General features: G+C 35.8%; 1 protein-coding gene across 2 annotated transcripts in view; it reads right to left on the reverse strand.

Moving 5' to 3' along the window:
* GLS (glutaminase) overlaps positions 1 to 16,008 on the reverse strand; it is a 76,661-nt gene extending 60,653 nt beyond the window's left edge. For both annotated transcript variants that reach the window (XM_031452111.2, XM_031452112.2), the window contains exons 1-3: positions 15,378 to 16,008; positions 2,679 to 2,775; positions 2,205 to 2,326 (exon numbers count right to left, since the gene is read on the reverse strand). In XM_031452111.2, coding sequence (XP_031307971.1) covers positions 2,205 to 2,326; positions 2,679 to 2,775; positions 15,378 to 15,778 — 620 coding nt within the window. In that variant the 5' untranslated portion in view covers positions 15,779 to 16,008. The remainder of the gene's footprint in view (positions 1 to 2,204; positions 2,327 to 2,678; positions 2,776 to 15,377) is intronic.
* Positions 16,009 to 25,843: the final 9,835 nt, after the last annotated feature.

The raw sequence follows: 25,843 nt of genomic DNA on the forward strand, positions 1-25,843 counted from the left end.
AACATAAAAGATGAAAAAATTATGATCACACATAAAAATAGTTCTACTGTTTATATGGCTAAAAATGCAAGAATAAGTAAGGCATTCCTTTTCTTTTTTTTTTTAATGCATTCCTTTTCAACACAAATTTCTACTTCTATTAAAGATATTATCATTAAAAACAATTCACTATCTAGATGGGTACAGGCAGTCTCCAACTTTCAAACAGATTATGCTCCAAAAGGTATGCTTAGAATTCATTTTCCTATTTAAAAAAATGTTCTACATACAAGTTGTTTCTCAGATTACCATCAAAGGCTAAACATATTAATCAACAATGTATTTTAGGTAAAATATCAACATATTGACTTCAACCAAATCTTTCCACCTTTATGAATCACTTCTCTGGGAAAAAAGATTCCACTGTCCTAACACCTTCTTCCCACCTACACGGAGCTGAGATAGTTTATTTCTGGCAACACTAACAAGAAAACTTATTTTGAAAACAGAGAAAAAAACTTCTCTGGAGCAGTCACCTTTCCAGGTGACCTGAAAAGGTTAATAGTCAGAGGTTTTGAATCACCTCATTCCAGGGAGGAAGAGAAATCATATGCCTATAAACGTAAACTTTTCCACTGCCTCCTCACATGTACCACTAAGCTTTGTCAAGTTGGGAACTGCCTATATTACAATCATCAATTAAAAAAAAAAAAAAGGATCAGTGTTTAAATAATGCTAATTATTATTTTTAAAATATACTTATGGGTAGAAATTTTATGGTTCTGTTTTTTGACTTCATAATCAGTATATTTAAGTTACTTTTAATTTCATATTTAAACACAGCAATGTTTATGAAGCACAAAAAAAATTTAACCAGTATTACAAAGGTATAAAATACTGCTTTCACTTAGGAATTCCAAAGCAATTCCTCATACCCATTATCAACAAATCTACCTACCATCTCTCTGACAACTTCACTTTCAGATACACTAAAATAACTCCCTAAAAAGCACCATAATCAAGATACTTTGCACAGTTCATGAACACTAAAAGTAAAATAATCTTTACTGCAAAAGCACAGTTAACTAGACATTTCCTTCTCTTCACAAAGAAACAGGTTCTGAAGATTCACAATTCCTAACACCAATTCCAACGTGGACCTAAATCTATACTTTATAAGGTCAGCTGAATTAACAGATTGAAGAACCTTGTGGTGAAAAGATAAAAATCCAAACTGTCAGCAGTGCTTCACAGTATGCCAAGATATCTGGGAGGATCTCAGCTAAATACCTTTATCTGCAGATGACTTAATACTCTAGGACATTCCCAGGAGATATCTAAGAACAAATCATCTTAGCCCCCAAAAGACAATAAAAGAAAAAGTTAATAAAAATACATACATCCAAATAAACTTTCAAGGCAGATGCTGGAACTTTTTGGATCTATCCCAACCTAAGCCTATGGTCTAGAAAAAGCCAATGTCTTACAGTAGTGTTTACAGTTTTATACTAGTTTTTACCTAAGTTTAGTAGTTCAATAGTTCATCTCTTTGGGATCGATGACAAACATGCTATCTATTAAATCATTAAGCAATCAGACAAGTAGGAGCACATTAATGAAGAGAAATAATAAAGATAGCCAAATATAAGAAGGTCAAAATTAATATTTTCAACAACCAAATCAAGGCATTAATATCCAAAGTCTGCATTAAGTTTTTAAATAATCTGGAAAAAAATCCCAAATAGCCAAAAGCCTATGTAGTAATATGTTTGAAGAGAGGAAAGAAGCAGACAAAGGAGATAAGTAAATCTGAGGAATATACACTGCCTGAAAGAAGCCTTCTCATTTTATGATGTCATCTAAGTCACCTTGTAGGCAAGAAACAGAACATACTGAGAAAGCCTGCAAGATATGCAGATGAATTAAAGATTAATTTAAGCCATGATAGGACAAACAGTGTGCTCTATTCAAACTGAACGCAATAAAGATCTGTGGCTACATTTCCTCAGAACAGTTTCAAAGTATAGTCTTAGCCTCAGTGTATTATAGAACCTTAATGTGCACCAGGTTGTTCCAAACAATTGATGTTTATAAACACCCTTCCCCTTTTTTTTTTCAGTTACACAGGAAGCGCTGGCCTTCAAAGATGCAATTTTCTTTTAAAAGAAAAAACACCATATAGCATAGCAAATCACCATTAAAGGTTTGGCAGAAATTTTTTTTACTTTTTAAAAAGATCTTTGTCTAGCATGACACCATCTGATGTTGTTTGAAGAGTTAATCTTAACATATCCATACACTCTTTCAACCTGGGATCAGACGTTCGCAATCCTGTAGATTTGAGTGCCTGTTTTTAAAAAAATAAGAGTTTGTAAATATAAAGTGCAAATAATGTATATGCTTATTCCAACTACAAGTTTTTAATTCCTGTATATAAAAACTTCTACCCAAGACCTGAGTATGTATATGGCATTTTAGTGTCACTATTACCCACTTTCTGGACATTCTCATTGTTTCTTTCATTTTCTTTCACTGATTACCTTGAAATGAACATGATGAAAATTTGAAAATAAGAGAAATAGTGTCAGTCAGAATCTACATTTCAGATGACCTTTAAGACTACATTTCAATATTACCATATTATTGATTCAGTATTACTGACTTTAAAAAAATTAAGACAGAAAAATATAAAAACTTACTGTAATGAATTTATGAACAGGTATTTTCTCTTGTCCTTCTGCAATTGTATAGAAGAGCAAATCTTCCAAGCTAGGTAACAGACCCTGTTTTATTTTACTAAAGGGAAAAAAAAAGATAAAATTAATCCTTACATGAACATTCTAGCAGATTTTAGCTACATGTATTTTAAAAATAATCATTGAACCAGACTCAGTTGAGACTACTGTACTGCTCATCAAGATCTACTGTCATAATAAATGCTGATTTATCAAAATCAAACCAGTATTATTGAAACTCTACTAAAAAACAAGCAAAAACAAGATTCATTAACTCAGATATTTTTTAATCTCAGGTTTCAAAATCTTGACTACCATTTCTAGTAGTGCTAATGCCTAGCCATCTGTTAATGATGACACCCTTCCTGTACAGCCTAATACAATCACCTAATACTAATTATAGAGCCTAGCAAATGTTCAATACTTTGTTCCGTTGTTGTTGTTTTTTAATATGATGACTATACATGTATATTGTTCAAATAGTTAACCTGACTGTAAAATCTTGGGGAAAGGGCAATTAAGTAAAGATTAGTGCACAAATTCTTGAATCCTGGCTGTAATACTATCTGAGTAATTCTGGGTAAATTAACCTTCTAGTGATTCAGTTTCCTCATCTGAGAAAGGGACATAATAGCACCCACCTCACAGGGCTGTTGTGAAGATTAGCTGACTTGATACTTTTGATACCTTTGGAAAACTCCCTGGTAGAGAGTAAGTACTCAATTGTTGGCAGTTGTAGTTAATATTTTTAAAGTGATCTATGCTTACATACACAGATCATATGCCACAAGTCACAAAGACTGTTAGAATAAAAATTTTACCACAAAAAACACATTAAAATCTTAATTAACTAATAAGCTAGTATAAGATGCTATAATTAACCAAACTTTTAAACAACAAAAATTTTTTCCTCTTCGCTGAAAAGCTTTCAGATAAACTATAATGAATCTATTAAATGTCTTTTTTTTTTGGCTCTGGAAGGGAAATGAACACACTTCAATATTCTGAATGTTTATGACTGTCATAAGTGATGTTGTAAGATTTATAATGATACTGTAAGAATTATAGATCTAAGGCAGACCAATTCCCCTCCCCATCCATCACTTATTAAAATCAAAGGAAGAAATAAATACATGTGTGTATATGTATATATGTGTGTATGTATAAAGTGTCTGGAAAGAACTTCACCTGTATTTCAAGAAAGATGGAAAATTAGAAAGAAAGGAGGAAATATTTTTTTAATTAAATTCAGAACTTAATATTATCAATTCTTAACTAGCCATAGGTATAATGGTACTTCAACAGGAAAATTGAATACATTACTTTTATAAAATTAACTGTCACAGAGGGTAAGTCTACTGTGTTTTTATACTATTAAAAAGAGCTTTTCTAGGTATTTTGTAGGTCTAAATATTTCCTGGATTACCTGAACATTATATAATAGTTCCGTACTTTAATAAACCACATTTATTTATTTCCTAATATAACTGCTTCCCTAACTATTATCAGTGGTCCATATATTTCTTGAAAGATAACAGAATATAGTGTTGGTTCACTTACACATGCACATTAAAATTTCTAAAGCAAACATTAATGTTGGCATTAATATCATTTATACTTGTTTTCAAAGCTGTTAAACCAACTACTAGTTTTTAAAATCAGCCTTAAAATATAAGAATTTCATGCCAATTAAAAACAAACAAACAAACACATAGGATTAATGTAATTTAATGACATATCCCAGATATATAATTACTCTCTGAAACAATTTTAACTCTTAGAGGACTTTTTAAAATGTATTTGGAATATTTTAATAATAAGAGCTAAAATTTATTGATCATTTTTGTTCTAAGTACTCTTCTAAGTGTTTTACATGTATTCTAATTAAATCCTCCAATGATCTTATGACAGAAGGTACTATTATTGTCCAAAACATAGTATAGTTCCCAGTACATAGTAAAGGCTTAGTATATTTATTATTTGTTGATAAAAATCACTCTATCCCCATTCCACAGAGGCTCAGACAGGTCAACAAACTTCCCAAGACTACATAGTGGTAAAGATGTATTTAGAACCCCCATTTCTCAGAATCCAGAGCCCAAACTATTTATCACTAGTTTTACTGGCTCTCAAGCCTACTAGCTAGTTACTTCCTCTATTAGGCACAATTTTTCTAGATCTTACCCTGATCTAAAACCATTAAATAGCATTCAGTAATACTGATGACTTAATATTTAAAGAAAAATTGACCCAGCTGTCAAAAGAAAAAAATCAGTGGAAAATAACATACCAATTACTTACAGAAAATGGTTTGCCAAATAAACTTCAGGTAATGGTAGTTTTTCACTTTAAAAAAACTGCAGAATAAGCTTTCTATGTATTTATCACACCAGTAAATGGTATTTGCTTTGCCTAAAAGCTATGTAAGTAACATAAAATATACACTTCTTTAGCTTATGGTACATAGTGCAAAAAGAAAAAAAAAGAAAAAAGGCTGTTTTATTGCCATAGCTAACAAAAAAGGTAAATATTTACTTGCTTTTGGACCAGAGACTAATTTTTATCCACAGAAGATTTAAGTCACCCCTAAAAAATATGCTCACAAAATAAATGGTAAAAATTGATTAAAAAAAAATACTACCTATCTCAGCTGTTAAAAGCTCAGGCTCTGATCTGAGAATGGTTCACTTCAACAGTCTGGTGAATAAATGCAAAGATTCTTGCCAAACTTTCAAACAAGTAGAAATTACTCCAAAGACCTTTCTTGATAATACCCTCTTTTCTTTCCCCAAATTTAATATGGCTTTGTGGCAACGTTTCATGATGTTTTTGCTATCAAAACTCGAAAGTTAAAAATTACAGTTTTCAGACTATATAGTAACTAGGAAGTCCTTGAGAAGTATTCAAGATTTAATGACAAAAAATAGACTATAACAGGCTTCAAATTGTAATACCAACAATTGCTGATAACTCCTTAGATCCCTTAGGAAAAACATAAAATGGTTATGACACTAAGCAACTGAGATAGGATATACAAAGAAGATTAGTAAACTCAAAGAAAAATCCTTGTTTCATATCTTTTTATTCCTTCCCTTTTATTCTCCCTCATTTCCTTCCCTTTTATTCTCCCTCATTTCCTTTCTAATTTCTGCCTTTAAGGTCTTTTCACCATCATTTTGTTCCTTTTTTACCCATTCTTTCTCCTACTTTACCCTCACAAAATACCTGCTTAAAAAATAGAAATGATTTTTTTTAAAAAATGAAAAAGAAAAATACCATTTATTTAACTGTCATCTACAATATGTACAGCATTATAGTAGCCATTGCTTACAGTCTAAAAGGGAAATAAAAGACACAAAATGAGAAATTACAAGAAAGAAACAATGGGATCCAGTCACTGGAAATTTACTTCATTGTGGACATTATAATAAGGTAAAGCTTTTTTACAAGAGGTGGAATTTGAGTGAGACTTGAAAGATGGGTAGGAGCTGCAAACACGGTAACAGAAGAGGATTTCTGGCAAAAGAAATAGAAGGACAACAGCAATGAGGGTAAACATTCACTAGGTATTTACAAAGAACAGCAAACAGTTAAAGCACAGGATATGTGAATTAAGGTGCCAGTTTCTACCCATTAGCTGTTAAAATGCCTGATTTTCAGGGTTGAGAGCGATCTATATAAATCAACTAATAAATAAGGAGACTGCCAAAAAACTTACATATGGAATTTAAATTCTGCAAACATGAAAAGATACGCTGCATTTGTTTATTCTATTAATCAGTTTCCCAATACCAAGTTTGAATTGAATATAATTTGACTTTGTACTATCTATTCTATTAAAATTTTCTAAGTAAAAAAAAAAAACTCCACAAAACGAAAAGAAGAAAATGAAAAGTATTAAGAACTGCAAAGTGAGAGGAGGGAAAAAAACTGAGGAGAGAGAGTAATAGCTAAGAGGTAGAGGGCATGCCTAGTATGCATGAGCTCCTGGGTTCATTTCCCAGTACCTCCATTAAAAAAAAAAAAAAAAAAAAAGAAACCAACTATACTGTCTTATTTTGTTAAATAATGTTTCATACTATTTAACTTTTCCAAACTATAAAGACTAGAGTAATGCCTGCCTTTCTTTCTTTCTTTCTTTCTTTCTTTTTTGGTCAACTTCATGTAATGCATTACATAGTATGATAAACCCATTAGATAATCAAAAAACTTTTTTTCAACTAGGTTTAAAAAAGACACCCACTAACAATACAAAATAATGCTTTTGTGTTTTTACATGTGTCTTCATTTTAAAACAATCATCTTTAAAAAGTATTTAGAGATGTTCTTCAATCAGTTTATCATTTTAAATTTAGAGTGACTTGATTGATAGAAAGTGTCCATCAACACTGTAAATTAGCAGATTAAACCTGTGAGGCTGAAAGCTGAACTGATGTTGGCTGACCATCTAAAACTCTAAGTGACAAATTCTGTTCATCCTCTAAATCGTTTTGCCCCAAGGCTAATTATTGGTGAATTTAAAAACAATATATTTTGTCTTTTAAGCCTTTAAAAATGGACTTTCTGTTGTTTTATGTTAAAAGTCTATGTATTAAAAGCAAGGTGGGTAAACTGTCCCCAATTTACAGAAAAGGGCAGAGTCTCAAAGTCAAGTAACATGTCCAATGTCACACAACTCAAGTGGCTGGACCCAGAATTAGTCCTAGAAAGCCAGTCCTTGGTTCCCAGTCCCAGATTCTTCCTGCTATGCCACACCAACTGTGCTCAGCTGTTACACTTCATCTTAGCAGGAATACCTGAAATTTGTTCAGAATAATAAAAGATGAGTCTCCTTACATATCGAAGAATTTCCATTCAAAATGCTAATGGGGAAATTACTTATGTCAGATAACTAAATTGTTACTGTGCCTTGTTAAAATTTACAAAGCAAGGATGAGATTATATTAAATTAGGGCTGCTGTTTTGACTGGACTTCAATTAAATGTATTCAAGAGCAAGCAAAAATAAGAAGCACAAAAGTCAGCTTTACGTGAGGAAGTGGCCAGGCTGTCCACATCAGCTGATGGCAATTTGTCCACATGTACAGCTTTAGAAGTCTAGCCCACAGAGACAGTCTGCCTGACTGCAATGGGAGAACAAGGACCTGACAGATTAGGTCTAATGTCCGACTCTGTTAGTCCTTCCAACCACGTATTCCTTCAGTCAAGTGTCCTTGAACAAATCATTTTAGTTGTAAAAATATAAGTATGTGAATTATGTCACTGCAATCACTTTGATATCACACTAGAGATGACTTCTTCAACATAACTAAAATAGATAGAAGTTAACGAAAGGCAGACTTCAGCTATATATGAGGAAAAACAAAACAGCTCTGAAAATGGAATGGGCTGACTTCCAAAGGTATAAATTCTCTTGTCAAGAAGTATTCAAACAGAGATGAATAACAACATGTAGGAAGTATAACAGAAGAGAAAAAAACTTCAGCTGGGGAGTGGGTTTTTAAGGTCTCTTCCAATACTGAACCTAAAAAAGTAATCAATAAAGTATTACTCTCCTAATAGTGGAATAAAAAACAAAATAAGTCCTAATATTGTATGAACTTGGTTAGTTCATTTATTACCTGTAACCAGTTTATAAAATGTCAAATAAGGTGGAATTCAATGTCTTTAAAGTCACTAACTCTAATTCTCAGTTTTTGAGTTGTGGAAAATAGATGTCCTCCTAAATTCCTATACTAAAGATTATAAACTTTACTCACACAGGACCTATATAGACATAAAAGACCTACAGATACACTTTTTACATACAAGAGCTTAATTATCTGGGTTCTTTTAAAAGTAAGGGGAGTACTTAATGCCATTTACTGTAGACTTAAAAACTGTCAGAATGAAAAATTTTATATTTGTTTTACCCCAATTTTTTAAAAACCTAAGGGGAATTGGATATAGAAGGTGAGAGTGAGGGAAAATAGCCAAAGTAGGAACATGAAAGCCAAAACCAAAACATAGCAACTGATACAGGATACAAAAATCTATAGAACAGATCATGTAAAGCAGAACCAATCAGAATAGGAGAGAACACCTTACACAACTAAATACAGTTTAGTGCAGGGGCTACCTGTTTTTGTAAATAAAGTTTTATTGCAAGACCACCATGCCTACTCGTTTACCTATTGTCTATGGCTTCTTTGCTACAACAACTGATTTGAATAATTTTAACAGAAACCAGATAGCCTATAAGCCAAAAATATTTACTATTTGATCCTTCAGAGAAGAAGTTTGCCAACACTTGCCTTAGAGCATCACTGTATTTTAGCACAATATAGTAATGCTCTCTTACAGTAAACATGAGTTGAACAAGAAATGTTGAACTCTATTCATTATAATGTTTCAATATGGCAAAAAAAAAAGTAACATTTTCTAAGGAGACTTATACCAAAAATAGTTTAGAAATTAAAAAGTCTGATGTCTAAGGATTAAAAGTGAATACAACTAGATAATGCTGATGAATAGAAGCTGTATAAATCCATTCATAATCTTTTTCATAACTTTTTTCAATGTGATGGTGCTTATTATACATATCAGAAACAGGATATTAAGATAGCAGACTAGGACAGCAAAGCAGAGATATACAGGTTTAAAATTTAACAGATGTGTTTCCTCTTTATAGAAGTTAAATATACTCATAATGGGAAATCTTAAAAGTAACTATAAGGAGACAGGAAAAACAACATCCATTCTCATAAACCACAACCTGCCAACAACATTTTGGCTTATTTCCATCACCTTTCCTAAGCATTTTTTAAAAGCTTAAGATCACTTGAGATCAAACTGCATGGAAAAATTTATATTCTAACTTTTGACTTAACATTGTATTATCTTATAGCCCTAAAAAGTATCTGCATTCATTTAAAATAACTAAATAAGAAAGTCTCATATGCGTGTACCATAATTTACTTAACCATTCCATTTATGTCGAATACAAGTTTTTCTTCACTTTTCTATAAGAAGCTTAATATTGTGCCAAAAACATTAGTGAATATATCTTTCTACACCTCAGTTTGTTAGCCTAAATTCCTAAATAGGCATGAACATAATTAAAGTTTTTCATATAGTTTAAAAATTGTTCTTCAGGAAGTCTGTACTCTTTTAACTCCTACCAAGAATCTAAGGAACAGGCTATGTCACTCAAAATATCCTCATATAGACGACAATTTAAAAATCTTCTTTAGAGGCCTGTACCAGAAATTAGTAGGCAAAAATACATATTTCTAAATCCTGAAAGCTATCAATCTTTTGTTTGTTTATTATGCAACATCAATAGTTCTATGCTTTAAAATAGTGCTTTCATTATAAATGCTTTTAGAAATCACCAACCAGAAAATACTTCGCAAAAGAGAACCAAGATACATTAACATTTTGTTTTAATTACATTATAAGTGGTCAGAAAAGTCACCAAGCAGTTCTCTGTCATATACACCTGTATTTCATAACCAAAGTAATTTTATACCTGAGTAGATTCCAGGATAAAATCATATTAACAATGTGTCTACCTGAAAGCTATTAACCTTAGAGATATCTATAGTTACTAAGTATTTTTATAAATATATATATATATATATATATGTGTGTGTGTATATATATATATATATATATGATCACTTAGTTTTAAGCATTCCTCTTTATCAAATGACTTAAGCGAAATGGCAGGCAGGCAACTCCTTGGTTTATACAGCATTGAAGACTGAGATCCTTAAAAATGCAAATCGTACAAGTAGAATTTCAGTTTCTATAGCTGTAATTTTTCTTCACTTCAACATCAAAAGAAGGAAGTAGTATAGCTTTTTAGTGATTTATTTTTAAAGTTAAAGAAACCCACAAATAATGTCAACAAATTTCTCTTCAAGGTAACTTTTATGTTTTTCAGACTAAAACAGTGCCGTCCATCACTACCCTCAACCGCCACCTACTTTTCCCTATATACAGCCTTTACAAAAAAAGACAATTCTGTTTGGTAGTCATTTCTTCAGTTAGTTGATTTTTAGGTAGGCAAACTTCTTTGTGAAAATGTAAAGCCTGGAAACAAGAAGCTAAAACTCAAGACTAAACTCCAGGATCTAATTCATGCTTTCAGTGAACTTTAAGTGTTAATTAGCAGCATGTAGTTTATTCGTTACCGATTATGTACAGATATTATCAACAGCTAAATGGATGCATGTGGTTTAAAGTAAACATTAGGCAGCAAAAAGTCTTATGATGTATGTTATGGCTGGCCATTCAAACAAAACTAAAACTCACTGATAACTGTAATCTAGAAAAAAACTTTAATATTGAGGAAGTCACAAGTAAAATATCTGAGGGGTTCATTGAGGGGTTCATATTTTCAATCTTGATTTTAATGTAAGTGAACTGTAAATACATTTACTTTTATAAAAGAAAATGCATTATTAAAGAATCATAACAGAATCTGTGACCTATTTCAACAGAGGTTCCTGTCTTTCAATTCCAAAATGTATTATCTATAATTGCTAAATACTGTTTCAACTTCATTATCAGTACTATTTTATAGACTTAATTCAATGTTTGCTGAAATGCGTTAAGTATTTAATCTTACTTTGAAATTCAATTCTCACAGCATATGATGTAATGATTCTTTTCCCCTTGATTTCCATTTATCAGTAAATACAAACTACCAAAACAAAATCATACTATCTGAAGCTTGCTAAAAATCATTCTTGCTTGCACTTTCACTTTTAATATATTTTAATTATATTTGTTCAATTAAAAATACTTTAAAAGGCCATGACTTCCTGTAAATGAGCAAACATACAATGATTGCATCATGGGAATGCAGTTTTTAGCAGATACTACCAAACTGCCTTCTAAAATAGCTGAACTAATTATACCTCCACCAGTAATGGAAGAGTTTCTATTTCCCACACCCTTTGCATCACTTAATTTAACATCTGCAAATCCAATAGGGGAAAAATGATCTTGTTTTAATGGAATACTTTCAACACTGTACCCTGTAGGAATTACCTCTTTTTTAAAGAGCATACGTATGCTGATACTTTCCCAGCATTATCCTTCTCTGTCATATCTCTTTTCTTTTCTAATTAAACAATAAAACTGCCCAAACAAAAAAGCAGCTTAAAAAAATGTCCCCTCATCCCCACCTGCCAACCCTTCCCAGGGATCTTTCACTGAGACAGAATATACACTTCTGGGTTTTACAGAAATGAAGTATGGCATTCTTGAAAAGAGTGTGATAAAAATGTTCACGTTGGGCAAGTACTGGCATAAAATAAAGGTTAATCAAGAATCCTGAATGCTACACAGTATGGCTTGTGACTCTGACATAGTGCTCATCCTAGTCCATACTGGTTTTCTGGAAGGAGTGATATTTTGAAATTAAAATTTAATAATTAATTTCAAAACAGTATGCAAAATAGATTGAAATGAGGCAAAAGAATGGATACAGGGGTACAAATTTTAAATCTGAAGTAAATATGAGAGCACAGCTTGGATAAATGATGAAATATTATCTACACAGAGATGAGACTGAAAGCTGAGAGAAGGATATGCTGTCAAGAAGGCAGACAATTGGGAAAGAAGCAAAGGCCTCTCAGCCTCAGGCCTTACCCAGTGAGCAAACCCAAAAAGAGCCAGGGAACAAGAAAGAACAATCCAAAAATTGAAGAGAACCACACAAAGTGGTTTCCAAAACAATGTAATGATGGTAAGAAAATTAATTAACAGCACTGCAGAGCAAACTGAGCAAAGATCATCACATTTTCCTGTAAGATATTTAGGACAGTAGTAAAATCTTAACCTAAACCAGTAACCTAAACTAGAACTGAAGTTGGCTGAAGGAGATGGCATAGCCTAGGATCAAAGAGTTTGATCCTGGTTCAAAGACTCTGACTATGGAAAAAAGATGAGAAAATAACTTGCTTATACCCCACCTCCTTCCAGAATATAATATGAAGGTTAATAAAATACAGAGTTGGGTCAAGGAAATGAAGAAAAGCAAATATTCCAGCCATGTGAACTAATAAAATTGCTATGGTTAAGTATTAAATTCACTCCAAGCTTACTGGAAGCATGGCAAAAAGGTAAACAGCGCAAATCACATCGTTTCACGTAAGTACAACAATCTCTCAAGAGAAATCTTTTCTAGAAACCAAAGAAACAAAAAGAAATTTCTGATTTGAGCCTAAAATTCAAAGGCCAATGTCCTGTAAGGTTTTACAATAAATAAAGCAATTTGATTTTTTTTAATGAAGAGTTACGTAATATTTAACACATGCCAAATATTGTTCTAATAAGCCTTTTACAAAATGTTAACTCAATTCATTTTCACGTGGCTATTTCTTTTAATAATCCTCTGTAAAACGTGGCAGAGTCCTGGGTGAGTGCTGGCATTCCAGGTGGCTTGCTGACTGAGGGATGACATATGCTTTAGAAGCTGAGCTTTAGAAAGGGCAACAGAAACAGCTTGAACCTCACCTCCAGAATAAGAGAAACGTTTATCACATAAAGACAAAATGGAGTCAAAAGAGGAAAACTACATTTGGAAACCAGATCATTCAGGAAATAGAATCTTTAACCAGATTAAAAAATGTTTTCACAATCTTGAGGTCAGTGCTCTTTACTTTATATGTAAATTGGAGATAGCTGGGGTTCACTCTTGAAATCCTTGATTGAAAGCTCTCAGGTTTATCATATACTTGAGCTGTGAAGATATTACTCCAAACTTTCGTGGCAAAAAATAGACAACAATGAACTTAAGTAAACAAGGTTATCTTATTGGCCATTCAAGCTCTCAGGGCATCTGAGCAAATATTCTTGAAGGACTGCCTCCCCAAAGAATTGGTTTTCTCTGGGGGTTGGGAGGGACAGGTTGGGACATTTTCAATGTACAGTTATCAATAAGTATTAGACAAAACAGTGTTTCAAAGTTACATTAAGAATTTTTTATTTAGAAGGCAATGGAGCTAAAAGCTTCTGGGAAACATGTAAATTAGAAAAGGAGCTCAATTTTCTGACATAAGGGGGAAAAAAGAGGGACATTAAAGTCACTGAAGAGACAGACTGGAAGACATCAGTTCCCATTCTATAGCCTTTAAGGATAACTTTTAAATGCTAGTAATTGCATTTTTCGATTCTGTAACTCTGGGCACTGTATTTAAACTAGTTACATGCCTGGTGATTCACATGATGTTAAGGTAAGTGAGTACCAAATAAGATTAAGCATACACTTTCTAGTCGTCAAAAAAAATTGAAAAGCTAATAATTTGACAAAAGTCTAGATTTTTAGAACTTGAACAGATTTGAGTCATCCAACTGAAGATGTTAAGTGACTTGCTCATAGTCATAAGGCTACTTTGTGGCACAAAATCATTATCACAGAATACCACAAATTTTGCCCATCACCAAATAATTTTCTAAAATGTCGTTTTTCAGTCTGGGAAAACAACTTTAGCTTGCAATGTTTCAGGAGGGTGCCAATTTCAATTACAGGAAACATTAAGCCAGGCCTGAGATTTAAAGTACAAGAATCACACTTTCAGTTTTGCTTAAAATATTCTGGGGCTGGAGACAGTGATATATATTAAGTAAAAGGAGGTAAAACAGGTCATATGATGTCAGCACAAAGTCAGAAAAATTGCAGGGTATAAAGAAAGTAGACAGATAAATTTTTAACTACAGTGGGAAAACCGTTTGTGTCCATTTATATTAACTCAAGACAACATATCCAGGAAATTGGCTCAGAAACTGTGTAAGGAAAATCAATTTTAAGACTAAACTGCTGTGCGGAATAAATGAGTTAACGTCCTATCACAATTCGTTTAAGTCACAAAAACTCTTTAACTCGGTTTTTTCAGAGTTGAGTGTTTTATCTGTCACATTTCATCTAGGATATTCTAATTTTTATTTTCAAACATTTGCCCATCTCATGGAAAAGATCGTACAGGCCAAAGCTGGTCCCCATTGCAAACAGGTGGTTTGAACTGAGTGCCCCATCTTCTCGGCCACATGACCTTTTTCCTCCTAATCTCGTTTCGGAAGCATTATTTCCGGTGCCCCAGATGGCTCTACACATGCCTGAAGAAGCTACTCTAGAAATATTAAGAATACTCTGCTACATAGGCTTCCAAAGAAATGGTGGCAGAGTTCGAAGGAGAGCAGGAAAAAAAGGAAACTTGAGCCTGGAAAAGCTACGAGTCAGGACGGCACAGGACGCAGGCCTCCTAAATGTCACTCGGCGGAGATGTTCGTGCGGCATCACCCACGAAAGGCTGGGCGGGCGGCCAGGCGCTGCAGCCTGGAGCGGGGCGCGGAGCACGCGGCGGGCACCAGGCAGCCACAGATCGGGTGAGCGGGGGTGACGTGGTGGACCAGACGGGCCCCTCCAGCCCCTTGGCGGCTCCACCCCGCGGCGAGGAAGGGAAGTGAGGACCTAGCGGAGGGGCGCAGGCGGGGAAGGCGCGGGCGGGGCCGGGCCTAATCACATGGCGCAGACGGCGCAGGCCGACCCGGCATCTCTTTCTTTCTCTTTCTCGAACCTCCACTCCCATCCCGCCCCATCGCAGGCCCCTCCCGGGCCCGGACCCCAACCCCATGCGGGACCAGGCCTCCTCCGCCTCGCGGAGACACTCACTTTTCGCCCGAAACCACCAGCTCCTTGCCCTCGCTGTTGCCGAATGTGTCCGTCTCCCCTGGGCTGTCCTTGGGGCCGGGCGCCGGCGGGGCTGCAGGAGGTGACGCCCCAGGCTGCGGTGGCTGCTGCTGCTGCTGCTGCGTGCCCCCCTTGCCCAGCTCCTGGAGGATCTCTGAGGGGGAGCTGGCCAAGCCCCTCGCGAGGAGCCCCGCCGGCCGGCCGCCCCCACCCCACCACTGGTAGAGCCGCACGGCGGTCGCCGGGCCCGCAGCTGATCGTACCCCGCCCCGGGGGCGCCGGCACAGGGTGGCGAAGGGCTGTGCCCGCCTCAGAACCGCGCAGGCGGCGGCAGGCGGCCGCAGAAGGTCCCGCAGTATCGCCGAGCCTCTCAGTCGAATCATGCCGCCGGGTCCGTCAGCGCCCGCTTGACAGGGGAGGATGCTCCGGACGTGGGCAGCCGCTCTCCTTCACGAACGCAGTCTCCGGTGGGACGGCGAGAGGGCACAAGAGGACAGGGACAGTGACGTGGGTGTGGTTCCGGCTTCGGCTTCTGCTCCCGCAGCCGCAGCCGCCGCCGCCGCTGCTGCCCCGAAGGCTGCCCGCGACCGCCTCTCCTCACACAGCGGAGGGTTCCGCACTGAGACTGAGGCGCAGGGGCGGGCCGGTGACATTCCGCGCTCACCCTCCCGGAGGCGGGAGGACGCCGGCGGCTCGCCCCTTTCGCCTGCTCTGATTGGATCAGATCCTCTATCTCGCTTCTGATTGGTTTCTGGAACAGTCAAATTTCTTTCGGCGCCCCGTGCGCGTAGAGGCGGGCGGGAGGCGGGCGGGAGGCGGGCGGGAGGCGGGCGGGGGATTGGCGTGGGGCGGGGAGAGGAATCAAACTGACGTGTGAGGCGGGGGAGCCAGGCCGGTGTCCAGAGTAGCCCCTTCCTTCTCGCGTCTTCAGTGCCAAGGCTGCCCTAGCTGGGAACTAGAGGGGCTCAAGGGTCTCGTCATTTACGACCCGGATGCATTCCTGGACTGTGGGGCCTCGAACTGTTTGGACGACTGATGGGCAAGAGCCCCACAGCCGAGGGGCGGGCGGTCAGTGGGCTTGGCCCGGGCTGGCGCCTGGCCGGGCAGTCGGAGCTCGGCTGGTCCAAGCTTGCAGCTGCCCCCCACCCCCACCCCGGCTATCTGGTAAGGGCGTGTGGCGACGCCTCTGAGGGCCGCGGACCCGCGAAGGCAGCCCCAGACGATCTTTGTCCCTCTCCCAAATGTTACATTTACTTGAAACTTTCCATGGTTGGCGACTGCCCAGATGTGAAGTGTTTTGGAAAAAATGAGCAAAATCCTTTCAGCTATGCGACTTAGCTATTTGGAAGGTTGGAGTTTGGGGGAGGGCAAAGAGGGAGGAAATTCCAGAACACGACTGCTTTCCTTTTTAAAAATTACTTTTTAAAATATACACCGACATCTCAAAAATATTTTTGAACAGCAGTGATTACCTTAAAATTAATTTGCTTGAAAGCAAAAATGTAGACACTTCTATTTTAAAGCTGCTTCATCACTGTAAAATAGAAGCATCCGGATAATGGCTCTCTGTAAATCGTTTCAGCCTAGTATCAATTTATTCATTTATTCTTTTGAACCTGTCGGAAAAGAGACAAGGAACTGATAAACTCTGAGTTTTCCTTTGAGCCTACGTATACAATCCACTACACGATAAAAAGGTTTTTAGACGATTTCCTGCAACACTTAGACTTAAATGCATAGATCCACAAAGGTTAATGGGATGATTTTTATGAAATGGAAAGGGTGTATGTCAGGTACATCATTAATCATCGAATTTAGTAATCTAATGAATCTGAAAATATTGCACTAAATTAGTAATTAGGAAATCTGGCTGTACCTACAGGTTATGTGACCTTTGGCATGTCACAGTTTTGCTATGTTTTAAGTTTTTTTCTATCTTCTCTTTAACCAGAACATGAGAAAAGCTATCATGCGTAAAGCACTTAGTCACTTTTTTTTTAAGTTAAGATGATTGCAAATTATTTACAAGGCTGTTATTACTACTTAATGTAACCTGTCACTAAGATTTGATAAAGAGTCAAAGTAACAATATATTCAGGAAAAGGAACAGTAAGTTTTAGAGGAAAGGTTACAAATACTACCTCTCCATAATCTTTCCAGTCTGACTTATCAATGACATAAACCTGTATTGTCCCATCTCTTATGTATAACTTTGACTGCTTCCTTTCTCTCAATCACATCCAATTTATTGACAAATCCAGTTATTTTCCTCCTGGTTTTTCCTCTTAGTTTCTTAAATTTTCCTATGAAAATTCTTTCCAGTGTTTAAAGTTTTAAATACTTTCTAGTGTATTTAACAAATATAGAAAGCAAACCTAGTAATAGATTATTTTCTAAAGTTTCTACTTTAAAAATGAACTGGTGAGAATGTTTCTCCTAACATTTAGAAGAACTTAAAAGTCTGCTGAAATTTAACTCCTTATTTGAGAAGACCAACAAAAAGACAGCAAATTGAGACTACTATAATAGAATTAAAGTGTGACTCATTAGTACTTTTGTTTGATTATTTTCTTCATCTTATATAATTTTTTAAATCTTTAGTGATTTTTTTAATCAAATACAACTTTGGAACTATGAATTGGAATTAATTACAATTCCTTTAGGCTAATTACTCACCTATTAAATCATATCATCATATGAAACAAAATCTATCCCTATGTAAGCATTTCATACACCTACCATAGTCTACCAAAATATCTTCAAATAAAGAATGGCTCTTCAGATTAACATGTGGCTGAATTGTCAGAGCTACTCTTATACTTCCTCTTTGCTGCTAGATAAGTGCATCTACCCTACAATGGGTTGAGCTCTCATCGCCATTCAGAAGGTAGTCAACCATAGAAGGGAAAAATTGTAATTTATGAACTGTTTTTGTTCTAACTAGAAGAACAGTTCCTAAGCTTGTGTGTTCTTTTGAAGGTTAGAAAAGGCTAATGTTCTAAGATCATAATGTAACCTATATATAAATTCCAGATCTTGGCCTTCACAAAAACTAAAAAAGGTTGTTGTTTGTTGACCTAGAGCTAAATAGAAAATAATTATCCTTTGACTAACAGCTTAAAAGGATTACGTAAGTTTTTTGGTTTGTTGGTTTGTTTGAAATTCATCTATGTAGAGAATAGAGTAAGGTTCAGGAAACCTCTAAACAAGCTTCTGCTACTACTTCCCTTTCTTCTGTTGGTTTCCTGCTTAACAGGCCAACTTCCTAGCCTCTCTGATAAACCCTGCCAAACATAACATTATTTTTCCAAAGCTGAATTTATATCTTTATTAAGGTAAGTATTATAAATCCCTCATCTATAAAATGGTATCTCATACCATTTTATATTTATTTTACCATATATGGTAAAATATGTGATATTTTTAAATGGATACTATTGGTATCTTATCTCATAGGGTTTTGTGACTACTAAATGAATCTATATGTAAAGGACTTAGAAAAATGCTAGTAGCCTTCTATAAGTGTTAGCTATAATTATTGTTATTTTTCCGTGACTGAATAAATTTTGTTGTGCAGTGTGATTAGTTGTCACTTCTATTATTGAAAAGGCAAACTGGGAACTGTTTTAAACCATCTAACCATAAAATATCATTTAAGAAGAAGCTAGCTCCCCAAAATGAGATAATTTTTCTTCATTTTTAGAAAACAAACTAGTAATTTCCAAAATATTTTTAAAATAGAAAGAGACTGCTGCAAAGACAGTCAGACTAAGCAAAGCTAGGCTCAGTGCCCAAGGTACCAGCTATTTACAAATAACTAAAAAAAATTTACTAAACAAAGAATTGCTAGACCAAAAAAAAAAAAAAAAAAAAGCTAGCCTAAATGTACATGTCACATACAATTAAACCTAAAAATCTATCATTTACCAATTATGTAAATTAAATCGAAACTCTGTTCCTTCCAACATCACACAAAAATGGCAAGAGATTTTCAGCAAATTTGGAGAGACTCAATGGTCTCATTTAAAATACTAGCTGTGTGAAATTCTTTTTGAGGGTCCCCTGATGGCTGGGATGGGAGTGGAGTGGTAATCAGTTATTTTCCTTCATTCAGAGTGTTATGGTAAAGATTTCAGTTAGTTCATTTTATAAATTAGTATTGTTTACACTTAGGTCACAGTTATACACATGGGACCTCCAGATATTTATTGATTTTTTCAAAGTGATTTTAATTTCTTTTTTTTTTTTTTGTACATTCATAGAAAATATCAAATTGGACTAAATCCTATCCTAGACATCAAAAAGTCTTACTTGTATATTAGCAAAACTTTAGAAAGTTTTGACTTTATAAATAGTCTAAATATCAGTCAAAAGAGTACTTATTTGTGAATGAAAACAACCTCTGTGGTAGATTGTATTATTGTTTCCAAATATTTTTGTCCTTCTCAATGGAAGGACTTTACTTCTTCACCTTGTTGAATGGCAGGCTTGATCATATGCCTTGGTTTCTTCAATATAGTGTGAAAAGAAGTGATATAGGCTGCTGCTGAGCAGAAACTTTGAGTCATCACTTAGTTCTGCTATCTCTCTTTTCCTTTTGGTACATGAACAGCATGTTCTAAAGAGGAGATGCTTCCTTCACCTGGGTCCCAGAATAATGAAACAAAGCTGAAGATGACTGTGACTAACAGCATGAAGAGAAATAAACCTTACTGTAAGTAATTTCAATTTGGGGGTTATTACCATACAATGACTTAAGTTGACTGATACATTATCCAACTTGAATGAAGACTTGGCAGCCATAAGACCAATATTAATTACAAAGAGCATTTGAGAACTCTAAAAGATAGGCAGATGACCTCTAGAGCAGTTGAAACTGAGTATCACTGAGAAGACAGTCAGAATAGGCATATGCAGAATAGGCATTCTCTTTCAGAAACGATTAAAATCAAAGTTCATGTAGGAGAGATGTCTTATTGGTTATTCAATATACTGCACATATTTGGACCCTTTAACTGGGGAAAATTAGAAGTGGTTTGAAGTATGAGCTCCATATCAGTTATGCTACGTTGGTTTCATGCTATGAAATCTAATGTTGGTTCAGTGTCTAAAATTTATCACATTTTCTAAGCCCTGAAAAAGAAAAATGAACTTGGACTTTTGTCTCTTTGTGCTCACCAAATGGTAAGATTGTATTGCCAATTTGGAAAACAGTTACCGAACTCGACTGAAATCATTATTTATGAAGCTAAATCCAAAATTCAGATATTTGGGAAAGAAGCTTAGCATCAGCGATACATTTTGATGTTCAGAATACAGCAATGTATTTTGATGTCTGGGGTAAAGAAGCATCAGTATTCATCCTCTGTATAGAGTTGGTGCCTTCAGACTATCCTTATTTTTCAAGTATCTGACATTTACAGTTAGCGTGTGAGTCCCTCTGTCTAATTATAAGTCATAAGAGGCAACTCTAGAAAAGGAAGGTTGATTTGTGATAGCGCTGCTTCTTATAGTGACAGCACCATGTGGTGTGTTCTGAGGCAGCGCTTTATTCATATGCACCTCAGAGAGTACAACAATGTGGTATATTAAAAAAAAAAAAGTCTCTGTAGAAACAGCCTAAATGTCAGTAGAAGACTGGATTAAGGTAATGTGATATTCCTACCTAATGGGACAAAATAAATTATTTAAAATTAATGATCCCCAGTATCATGTATTAAAGTGGATAAATTTTAAAAACAAGTTACAGGTGGATATGTATATTATGATACATGATTATAAAATTGTAAAACATGCAAAGCAACATATTGTTTGTAGATTTACACATATGTGGCTTAAAAAGTTTCAAATGTATATAGGAATGATAAACATCAAATTCAGTGCAGTGGTTATTATCTCTGGTTATGTCTAATGGGGAATGGGATTGAAGATGTACACAGAGCTTCGACTGTTTCTGTAATGACTGATTTTTTAAAAAATAATAACAGCCATTTCAGATGGGCAAATAGGTATGTTCATTTTGCAGGTGAGAAAACTGACACAGAAACATTAAATAATCTGTTCAACACTGTAGTGACTTGCCTTAAAAGTACCACATATTTTTTGACTCTATGGCTTTTACCCCTCCTATTTCTCCTCACTACCCATCTAAATATACCTTCTGTTTCCTAAGAACTCAGCTCAAATGATGTCTTCTGTGGGAAGCCTTCCTTGATCTCTTCAGGTAGAGTTAAGGGGTACTTTCTTTCTACATCAGGGCTTGTTTGGTAATATCTTCATTTACAGTATTACTCTTAATTATTTACATGTGCCTCTCTCCCAACTGGACAAGATGACTTAAATATTTTTTAGTTTTCAGTATATCCACTATCATTTTGAATAACATCATTTTCAATAACATAATTGAGGCTGTTTAATGTAACATAGAACTTATTAACTGTAAAATAAATGTGTTAGCATAAATAAAACTTTTACAATTTTATTTGAATCTTGAGTAAGTTCCTTGTCTAATGTATCTCACAAAGAGGAGGATATTTATTAAAAATTCAGACTGTAAAGGGACTTTATGGACACCTTGTTTTTTAGTGACTATCTACCTGTGCCAACCATTGTGATGGGAGCTGAGACTACAGAGATGCATAAGACATGGTCTTTTGGTTTAAGGCAGTAGATGAAACAGATAAATAAACTCCTAATTAAAATACAGTATTCTGGATGCTGTAAACAGTAGGTATATACGTACATTCAGTGGATAAAAATGTTATAAAAATAAATCCTATTAGAGAGATTGTAGAATATTCTAGAAGGTAGATGATATTTGCTTGGAAGAAACCCAGGTGTATGAGGTTGATGAGAGCATTCTTTCAAGAACAAAAAAGAGAAGTTAAATGGTAAGTTCCCAGAATTACAAGCAATTTGGTGTGTTATTATTAGCACTCTCCACTAAATATTTCCAGTCTCCTCCTGTGTAGGATTGCATGTCCCTGCTCCCTAGAAGTTGGATGAATCCATGTAGCTTGCTTTGGCCAGAGAAATGTGATTATAAGCTTAAAAAGCAAACGTGCAATTTTCTACTCTCTCTTTCCCTATGCTATTCTGTTAATGCTTAAAGCTGGTGGCTGCTCTGTATACCTGGCCCTGTGAGTTCAGGAAAGAAACTTTGTTATTTTAAGTGTCTGTGCTTTTGAGGCTGTCCTATCCTGACTGATCCATCTAATATGGGAGGAAGGTAGAAGAAAGCATTGTATCATAGAGAAGCCAGCATATACTAAGATCAGCCTTTAAAATGACCATTTGCCTAAAAGTGTGTGCCTGAAATATTGGAATCAGTGAATTCAAGTAAACATACTTTATGCTTTTTAAATTAAATGCCATTTCTCACTAGTTATTCTTATTTCCACAACTAATTCCAAAGTTGACAAATGTAATTTGAATCAAGAAAAAGTCTTCATAATCCATCCTTTACTTAAAATCACACTTACATAGTCACTGATCTATTTCATCAGTGTTTCATCTGGAGAAAAAAGCATCCAGAGGCATCTGCAGACTCAGGATATATTAGCTACAACTTGGTGTTGAGCAATGGATGCTTTTACATTTCTACTGCAAGAGGCATGGTACAGAGGACAATGCTTACAATTTGGAGAACAACAGGCTTATGTTTTAATTCTAGCAGGGTGTACTGCCTTCACACAGTACTGCTTTCATGAATTTTACCTCCCAGCTAACACTGATTACATTTTAACAGTCATTTCTAGAAATAATGTCTTAATCCAAGAGAGTGACTGAAATAGTGAGAAGTTGACACCTTGGGATAGACAGAAACAGGAGAACATTTATGTTGATTAGCACTCAAGCTTTGCTAACATACTACCTGAAAGGAGGTGCTAAGAGGGTAGTATATACTATACAGGGGAGTTTATGTAGGCAAAGGAGGAAATAAGGTAGGAAAAGGCCTCGACATGATGAAGGGTTATCCTAAATTGTAAGTATGTAAGGCCAGGGGCCCATGAACAGGTTGGGATACTTATCTTAAGATGCCAGAAATACTAAGAAGAAAACCAGAGGAAGAAGAGAGGATGGGGAACAAAGATGAAGACTCTGCAGAAAACTTAGTCTCCTTTATTAATTGTAGTTTTTCCTAAATAATTTGTGATGGCCAAAGGAAGTGCCTCAAGTGTTTATATTTTCTAGGATCTGCTCAAATATTGAGAGGAAAATCAAGTTCTTGCATAGTAAGAAATCCAATAAATAAATTTTAAGTCCAATTTCAAAGACTAAATTTATGTTTGTTTATTAAATACTTTAATAACGTGTGTGGATCTCTAAAGGCTTTCTGAACTGAGAGTCAGGCAACTGAAATTTAGCTCCAGCCTGGCCATTACCTCACTGGTTGACCTAGGAAGTCCATTGATCTGTCAGTGCCTCAGTTTCCTCTGTTATAAAATGGAAGCTTGGCCTCAGTGACCTCAAAGGTGCTGCCTGGGTCTAAACTGGGATTCTGAGCATCGGTTATAAGCAGTTGTGGTTTTTATCTGGAGACTATTAGTCACTTACTGATGAAATCTCCTGTCTATTTTTTTCTAACAGATATTATGAAAATTGCAGGGTGACACATTATAAATATCAAACAAGGTTAAAGAATGTTTTAAGTCCAGTGACCAGACAAAAGCTATAAAGAGCCTAGCATATGGCAGTTCTGCAAGAGCAATAAAGAGTTTACACACCTTTAGGTTAATAATCAAATATTCTTTAAGAGATGGTATGAGAAGGGGCAAAGGGATACACAGCTAAGAACCCCAGGGCCTGGGTTCCCACCTAGCATGTGAAACAGTGTCTCTGTAACCTGGTTGGTTTCAGTCTCGATGAGTTTTCTCCCAGTGGTAGACGTTATCAAGATATCAAGGTAACTATATTCAAGAGTAATTCATGTACTCTGCAGTGAGCTGACATTCACACTCATGGCATGGAACTCTGTAGTCACTCAGTGTGCACGTGCTCACTGTCATTAGAGGCAACTGTTGACTCTGTAGAGCCCTGCAGACGCCTCCAACAGTCTCCAGGACAGTATTTTGGTGCAAACCTTAGTGTGTGCTTTCAGAGAATCATTAGCGAAAGGAGATAGCCGTAAGTAAATAGAAAGCAGGTGGACTGGTACAAATGGTGTAGCAAAAAATACTTTTCAAGTCAATTACTGTAGGGTTTTTTTTTTTTTTTTGTACTTTTTAAGGAGATGGTCTACCTAAGCTCCACTTATCTCTAAATAATAAAACTTTTCACTCCTAGCAACCACTTCCTGGTAAACGACCTAACAAAAAGATCAAAACAGTGAAAAGAGGTCTTTCGCACATTTAACAATGATAAGAGAGGTTTTAAGAGCAAAATCCTATAATAGCTTCAGTCATTTGTGGCTATATCCACTATCTCTCAGATGAGCAGCCAGTGTCAGGCATACCCTTGCTAGAAATAAAACATGTATTAACCCTTCCATGATCACTGCATTCTGGGTATGACTATCAACTACCTACAAAATTTTATGACAAAACAATCGTTGAGATTTTATTGGGTGTAAAGTAAGCCCCATGCATTAACTGTACAATAATAAAACAAATTGCACTCGTTTTCTTGCCTCTCCCTCTGTTATGCTGGGCAATTTATATAACCTCAAAGGGCCTTAGTTCCCTTACTTGTAAAGTGAAGATAATAGCACCCACTTCGGGGAGGCTGTTGTGAGATTTAAGTGAGTAATGTACTCGTACTGTTTAAGGACAGGCCTATGCAGATTCAACATACATTAGCTCCTTGTCCCTTGTAGTTCATTTCTCTCCAGAAGCCGGAGTGATCTTAAGCTATAAATCATATCATATTATTCTTCAGCTTAACACCCTTAATGGCTTTCCATGACACCTAAGATAAAATTAAGAATATTCAATTTTCCCTACAAGGCCTCCTTGGCTCTGCGTAAATGTAGCTGCATCTTCAGCCCGTCTCCCATTGAGGTTTATGCTCTGACCATAATTGCCTTCTTTCGGCTCTTCAAATAGGACAGGCCTGTCTCATGGCTCCTGCGTGGTCATTGCATGAGGGGAGAGTTGAGGGGCTTTATCTTTTAATATGCACAAAGCCCATCTTTTCTTTGATACGCATAATTGGTATTTTGTAAATCTATGCAAAAAACAGCTGCCAGTCCACCACTCAGTCAAATTGCTGCGTCTGACGCCCTCTTAAATTGTAATTTGGCTACACTGGAAATCAACACAACATTATAAATGGACTATAACTCAATGAAATAAAATTTTTTTTAAAAAATTGTAATTTGGGAACTGTCACTGCTTCTGCACATGATGTTCCTTCTGCCTGAAACCCTCACCTTTCTCCTTTGTTGCTGATGAAATGCTACTCTTCAGGTCTCAGCTTAAATGTCACCTTCTCAATTATATTTTCTTGTT

Source organism: Camelus dromedarius, chromosome 4, assembly GCF_036321535.1.
Source record: "Camelus dromedarius isolate mCamDro1 chromosome 4, mCamDro1.pat, whole genome shotgun sequence".
NCBI classification, from domain to species: Eukaryota; Metazoa; Chordata; class Mammalia; order Artiodactyla; family Camelidae; genus Camelus; species Camelus dromedarius.